General features: G+C 40.6%; 1 protein-coding gene across 1 annotated transcript in view; it reads left to right on the top strand.

Annotated features, from left to right (window-relative positions):
* LOC103773392 (protocadherin-15-like) overlaps positions 1-5,826 on the top strand; it is a gene marked incomplete at its 3' end in the record, with an annotated part of 42,606 nt that extends 36,780 nt beyond the window's left edge. Inside the window, exons 4-5 of the mRNA XM_008940756.1 lie at positions 2,189-2,308; positions 5,716-5,826. Of these exons, the coding sequence (XP_008939004.1) occupies positions 2,189-2,308; positions 5,716-5,826 (231 nt within the window). The remainder of the gene's footprint in view (positions 1-2,188; positions 2,309-5,715) is intronic.
* Positions 5,827-7,576: the final 1,750 nt, after the last annotated feature.

The following is a 7,576-nucleotide window of genomic DNA, read 5'->3' as shown; positions in this document are numbered from 1 at the left end:
CCTGCTGATGAGTCTGCATCACTTAACTGGTAATTAATTGCTTAAACTCCTTTATTTAGTGTTGTTCTGGGTGTGGGTGCCCAGGTGGTGGCTGAGGGGTCTGTGTGAGGAGGAGCTGCTGGTTCCAGGGGCCTCAGCACAGGGCACAGCCCAGCCCTGATGGTGACACGTCAGGAAAATGGATTTAAGAAAGGGGAAGATGCTGTGAAGCAGCGAGGGGTGAGGGAAAAACAGTGAGGAGGAGAGGAGTTGGAGGTGAAGGGGTGAAGCTGAGCCTTTGGAGGAGGGGTGGAACAGGGCAAGGTGCTGTTTTGTTGTTTTGCTGTTTGTCACCTTCCAAATGGATTTTTAATTGACAGTACATTTGTTTTTCCCCAAGTCGAGTCTGGTCTGCCTCTGGGTAAGTTATCTTCCTGTCTCAACCCTTGAGCATCTTCATCTGATCTTCCTCCTCTGGGCTGAGGAGGCACCTGGGTGGGTGTCTGGTGGAGGCCATGGGCAGCCCACCATCAGTGGGTAGGAAAACACTGCAAACCCTCCTGTGAACTTTCCTAATGGCTTTGGAATTGCTCAATGGCTGACACTTCCAAGTGTTTTGGTCTTCTGTCCCCTTACAAACACATGAGAAAGCCCCTTCTCCCCCAGCACGAGCACTTTGTCATTAACCAGTAAGTTACCCTCCTTGATCTGTGGCAGTTGACTGATTTCATACTGCCAGCCCGGGCTTGTGTTTCTGAGGTGATTGCTCTCCTGAATTCCTGAGAAGCTGCTGCTGCACAGAGGTACCTGGCAGGGACTCTCTGCAAGGCAATTATCTCACAATTAGTAGGCACGAGGGAACAGTCAACTTCCTACAGCCACAAGTGATGCTGCTGCTATCTGCACCAATAGCAAGCAAGTCAAGTCTGTAGCGAAACATAAACGTAGTTTTTGTGGCATCGGTGTAGGTAATGTGAATAAGGATTGTAAATTAAGCCCCACCACCTGTTCTGTCATGAGAAAGGGCTTTGGACTGGTGCATTTTGTTTCAAAGATTTGTTTTTCTGAGCCCTCAGAATATTTCTTAAAGAGCTCTGTCAGCCATTAAACACTTCAAGTAATTAGCAGCTTTATAAATAAAAGGAGACCAGAAGCTATGGCTACAGGAGAAAATGGGCGGTAAATTATCTGCTTTATGGTGGGAAATACAGAGTAGGAAGGTGAAATAGCATCCACATTTGTGACAAATGCTTGAATGACTCCTTGTCCTTTTCTGCCCTCTCTTTTTATTCATTTCAATCGTTTTTAAACCCTATAGGTGTAAAGATGTGCAACAACTTAATGTAAAATTTGGAGGAAGGAAGAGGGGTCTGTGGGTCTCTGCATTCAAAAGAATGCAAGAAATTTGGATGGGCTGAGAGCAACAGCAGGAAGTTTGGCTAAGAACAATGTCTGTGTTGAATCTGGAACTGTTTGTTCATTTGTTTTTATCTTTTGGGTTGATTGCTCACAAAGTTTCTTGAATATTAAAATTCAGAAATGATGACTCCCAAGTAGTCAGATGGACTTCTGTCCTTGATCTCAATGGATCTTGATTTCCTGCTATTTATCTATGCTAGGATAATTATAAATAGATTCATTTGCAAAATATAATTTTATGGGTATTCAATCGCTGCCAACAAAATATTGGAGAAACAGCATCATTCTTGTGTTTTTTTAAAGCCATAAAGCTCTCCAAGTGTCTATTTGCATGCAATAATATTTATCTGGCACTATTCACATTGTCATGAAGACACTATTAAATAAGTTCTGTTTACTTTTGCAGCTCATCTGTATAATCTTTCATAAGTCTGAAAAAGCAGCTTTTATTTTTTAATATATTTATTTCATGAATTCATTTGGTTTTAAGACTCTTGCTTCTACATTCATCTGTTTTACAACAAATGCAGTCCAGTCCTGATACAGGCAATCTTTGGGCTAAAAATGGGAATGGGTTTCACTCTTCATGTGACGCTTGGCATTGTTTGAAGGCAAGCCTGAGGGCATTGTGTCTAAGTAGCTGCCTCTATGTGAGGTTCCAGGCCACGGGAGGAGAGGATGTCAACGTTGCATTTTAGAGCTGAGCTATGGTGGAGAAAGACTTTGCAAACAGTTCTTTGTTTCTAGTATACCTCAATATTTTAATGGGTATCTGTCTCTGCTCTTGCAGTTAACTCCAGTTGGAACAACCATCTTTACAGGATTTTCTGGAAACAATGGTGCTACTGACATTGATGATGGTCCAAACGGCCAGATAGAATATGTCATCCAGTACAATCCTAACGACAAGGTAAATGCATTTAGCTTTTATTTTCTTCACTCCTTGAAGCAGCAGATGAAAAAGAAAGAGGTTGCTGTTGGACTTCAGGAAGAGATGATGTATCTGCTGTGCCTGTGAGCCTTGCTTGCCCAGTAAACACAGCTGCCTTTACCTTCCCTTTCATTGTCCTGATGTTAGCAGCTGGATTGCTTCGGTATCGATTGTTAGTAATCCCCTGTCTTTTCTAGTGCTGTAACACACGCTTTGTCTGTTTCATTTGATATGGCATGATAAGTAGCTGTATTTACTCCTACAAATTTATACCTAGTAGTTTCACAGCTAAAAAAATATTCATAGGCATGGCTGAGTTACTCTCAAAAGAGACATTCAGACTTTTCTCATGGAGTCATTTGTATTTGGAGATCATGGTTTTAAGAAAAAGTGGGTTATATGTTATTAAAATAAACCACTGGTGATCCCTACCTGTTATCTTTGCAAGCATATACTTCTAGAGATAAAAAACTTAAAGTATTAAAATAAACTCTCTTTAAGGTCAGATGAGTGAATATTTCTGTTGGAACAAGGTTGTGTGTATGGGTAATGTGTGTGAAGTTTCCATGTCCATTTTTGCAGCAAATCCAAAGGAATTTTATCAATCCCCTTCTTGCAAACCAGGCTGTCTCTTGCCATGGGCTAGGAGCACAGCCACTGTGGAGCAACTAGTGCAGTAATTTGTTAAGCAGGCTAACCTGGTTTTGTATTCATCCCAAAGATAAGAAAGATGTTAAAGTGGAGGAAAAAAAACCAATAATATATGGACTTAGTAACCTCTCATTGAAATACCTTACTTTGACTTAAGGGGAATTTGAGCAGAAATGGTTTTGTGGGAAAACACTAATCTGATTTTCAGTTTAATTAGAAGTATAGGCACACAAGTTCTGATCCAGTGTGCACCGTTTAAGCCGTCTGCCTCATAAAGGCTTCAGTCCTGTCTGTTGAAATCAAGAAGAGTTTTAAGTCTACTGAATTACACTTAGCACTTATAGTTCTTAGGAGGCAGAATCTTGTAGAATAGTAGCAATATCAAGGCTATTGTGCCTGGGATATTCCTGACTTTTGGCATGCACTGGCTCATTTCATTATTACGTGGAAATGCAACTGAGATGTGGTGTCGTGTGAGTCTTTTAATTGCCTTTGTTACAGCTTGGCTTGCAGCAGAAATAAACAGTTTGCAGAGGGATCACATGGTTCATCTCATGCTGTGCCTTCAGGAGTTGTGGCGCAAACTGGAGTCTAAAAGTTAAGCTTTAAATCACCACTGAACAATTTCATTTCTGTTTGTTGGAGCAGAAGGGGTTCCACATATAGGCAGTTTAGGAAGAGGTCAAAGGTTTCTGCCAAAATCGTTCTGCTCCTTCCTACTGGGTCAGATCATACAGTTCCACTTAAGTGTGTCCACTTGGCAAGACCTGCTGAGGAAAAGGGAGTTACTTTGGGAGTGCCTTGGCTAATCCTTCGCTGCAGTCTTCTCCAGCTGGTTCTGCTCTTTTAAACAAGAGATGATTGGGCTAAAGCAGGCAGGGGAATCTTCCTCCTGAATGCTAAATGACACAGATGTGTGTGTTTGCACACGTGTGTGCACACATGTGACATGATCTGTGCAACAGTCAAAGATACTGGCCATTATTTACACAGGTCACAACCTGCTGCCTTGTTTGTGCAAATACAGTGAAAAGAAAGAAAAAGAGGGAGCAGCAGCAGTGAACTGTATGTTGTGGTTCTTGCTTCCAGCACTAGAAGTCTGTTCTAGTTGCCTGATTTGCCTCAGTATAAATATTGTATTTTTTTTGTTCCAGTGGGAACTATGTATTTTTTTTATCCAAAAAGATGAGTGCCAAGCTCAACCATAAGCAGTGTCTCCAGTAATTTAGCAGAGTCTGTGATGTACTTTCCAATCCTGTTTTCCTGCACAGCACAAATACCTGCAACATGGTGAATTTAACAATCATTATTATTTCTTTGCTGAAAAACAAACAGCAATTTTAGCAGATATTGAAACTTTTAGAGGAAAAAGACCTTGTGTTATCTAAGGAGGGACTAGTGTTCTGTACCTCTGTGGTGTTTTCTGTGCTGTGGTGTGTGGGTTTGTGGTGTGGTTTTTTTTTTTTTTTTTTTTTTGTGATACTGTGTTTGTGGTGTGTGTTTGTGTGTTTTTCATCAATTTGATAATAGAACTGGAATGGGATCTCATATCAGAAATCTGTGCCTGTAATCCTCCTCCCAAATGGGTCATTAGTCTGGAGTGGGTCTAGAGAAGAGCAACGAAGCTGGGGAAGGGTCTGGGGAACATGTCTTCTGAGGAGCAGCTGAGGGACCTGGATTGTTTAGCCTAGAGAAGAGGAGGCTGAGAGAAAACATTCTTGCTCTCTCCATCTCTCTGAAAGGAAGTTGGAGTGAGGTGGGGGTTGGTCTCTTCTCCCAAATAACCAGCAATAGGACAAGAGGCAATGGGCTGAAGTTGTGTCAGGGAGGTTTTCGATTGGAAGTTCGGAGGTTAATTTTTCCTTCCGGAGTGCTGAGGCATTGGAGCAGGCTGCCCAGGGAGGTGGTGGAGTCCCCATCCCTGGAGGGGTTCCAAAAATGTGTGGATGTGGTACTTTAGGACATGGTTTTAGTGGTAGTGTTGGGTTGACGGTTGGCCTTGATAGTCTTGGCGGTCTTTTCCAACCGTAAAGACTCCATGATTCTAAAGGGATCCTTTAAAGGCATGTGCACCCCACCCTCCTCCTGTTCGGTGCCACAGCTTTGTAATCTCAGTCTGTTGAAGCAAATGCACAGGACAAATGGAATTTCACCTGACTTACCCTGAAATATGAAATTCTTAGTTAGTGAACATCTTCATAACTGCCAGTGTGCACTGTCACCTAAGTGTGTAGCATTGACATTAACCATGTTTGCTATGTCATCGCTCCCATGGAGGCCAGAATAAAGAGAAGATGAGTACAATGATGTGGATTTCTTAATATAATAGTTGATGCTTTATACAACAGTGAGAAAATATAATGAAGGCAAGTGGAATTGTGGAAACTGAAGAGCTGAACTCTCAGCTGCTGACAAACAGGGAAAACTTTTCTGAACACACCCCTGAAAATTCAGCTTGGAAGATCTACAAGGAGCGGAGCAGTTAGATTTCAGTCTGTAACTGGAAGCAATAATGTATATGTAAAGAATCATAATTTTGTTACATAGAGATTATTTATTGTGACGTTCTTACGGAGTAAATGACTTGGGGAGAAAACATGGAAAACTTAAAAATCTCTAACCTGGAAAGTAGGTGCAATTTTGGTACAAGGTCCAGTTGCTCATCTCATGCTGGCCTATCTGAAATACGTTTCCACTTTGAAGCATGCTCAGTTTTATCACTTTACCTTTTGCAGACTTCCAACAGGACTTTTGATATCCCCCTGACTTTGTCCGGAGCAGTAGTTCTACGGGAAAGACTGAATTACGAAGAGAAGACTCGTTATTTTGTCATCGTTCAGGCAAACGTAAGTATCGAACTGAAGCACCACATGTGTTCCACTGATTTAGGTGGGGATTGAGTTTGCAGATTTAGATTCTTTTTTTTTTTTTACCAAGGAGAGGAAAAGTCTCGCTGAAATATCAGGTCTGATAATACTCTTCTCCTAAAGATCTTGTTTAAGATTTATCTAGGTCGTTGAAAGCTCAGACACATTATTACCGGTTAAAAAAGCTTGCTCAGTGTGTGTAACAAGACAACCTTTTTGGCACGAGGAACAGGCTCCAAATTTGAAGCGCAGCCCATGCAGAAAAGTGCATTCTAGTGTCACTAAGTGTTCATCTTCTAACAAACCTAGCGATGCTAATTTGATCTCAAATGAGTTTAATGGATATGATTTAGTTGTAGCCTTCAGGTTTGAAATGCATTTTTCTAGAAAGAGGTGGTGTGTGTTTTTTTTTTTTCTTTCAAGTCATGTTGCAAGTGTATGTAGAGATTTTACAGAGTGCCTGGCAGCAGATAGTGCATACTGAGAAGAAAAGTGACATTTATATCTAAGATATCTGTTAGCAGAGAAGTTTTTTTAGTGCTCTTGAGGGCTGTGAAAGCTTTCTTCCCCTTTTGTCCTTCTGATAATAGCTGAAATGAAAATGTTTCCTCTGTGGCTTACCTCTGTTGTGATACTGCTTCATTTAAGGGGAAATGAGAATTCTCTGAAGCAACCTTACTTGTTCCTCAATTCACACATTGATATTGCTGTCATCTTTCTGACATAGAATTGTTGTAGGTACATTTTACAGCCCACTTTCCTCCTTGTTCTGTGGTATGTTCAGCATTCTCTCAACAGCAGATAGGCTTGGGGAGGGTCTCGATGCTTGTTGCACTCTGTTATATCTAAAGATGTTTTCTGGCTGTTAGAACAAGTCATTTTACCTGGGTGATCTCTTGGAACAGCAACATGAGAAAGTTTTTAGTAATGGTGTATTCCACAGATCACCACTGCATATCCACAGCTCTTTTCCTTCTGTGTCAGAGCTGTGGGTTTCACGAGACAGTGAGTTCCTGGGAAAGCAGCTCAGGTAGTTGAGCAGCTCACGTTTTTCAAGAGGAAAAGAAAAGATGAGGATCCTATTCCACTGATTACATTGACAGTGATCATTTACTGTTTGTGCATCCTGAAGATACTATATGAAATTAATTAGTGTATGCTTTGATCCAGTACTACTCAAAGGAGCATACTGGGGGAATGTAAAAATAGTTTGGCTGCTGCTGAAGGCTGCTCCTTGTAGCTGGTGGTGTTTTTCATCGTTGGCTATGAAGAAAGCTGAATTCAGAAATTCCTGTCTTTAATAACTGTACATGTAAAGTGATTCCAAGACCTGAGTGGACTGCCAAATAGAAAAAAAAAAAAAAAAAAAAAATATTCAGTCTGATTTAGAGCAGTGGCATATTCCTCTTGCACAGATGATAGTATTAAACAGCATAAATATCTGGGGGGAAAAAAAAACCTGCTTTTTTTTCCTTTTCTGGCAATGTTCTCCTAGGATAGGATGATAAGACTTCGCTAAAAGCCTGTGTGCCCTCTACAAGGTTTTATTTTTATTAAAAGCTATCACAGTGGTTCTGTGAAAACAGAAATATTTTTCACTTAAATGAAAAAAAATATTGCATAGTTTTGCTGTTTCTTCATTATAATAGCAAGATAAGAAATAAAAGGTATGAGGGACTTCTTGTCTTATATAAATATGAATATATTTATAAATATATTATATAAATAT

This window comes from Merops nubicus, unplaced genomic scaffold (assembly GCF_000691845.1).
Source record: "Merops nubicus isolate BGI_N331 unplaced genomic scaffold, ASM69184v1 scaffold2855, whole genome shotgun sequence".
NCBI classification, from domain to species: Eukaryota; Metazoa; Chordata; class Aves; order Coraciiformes; family Meropidae; genus Merops; species Merops nubicus.
Note: the sequence above shows the minus strand (reverse complement) of the source record. Positions and strands in the feature narration are given on the sequence as shown.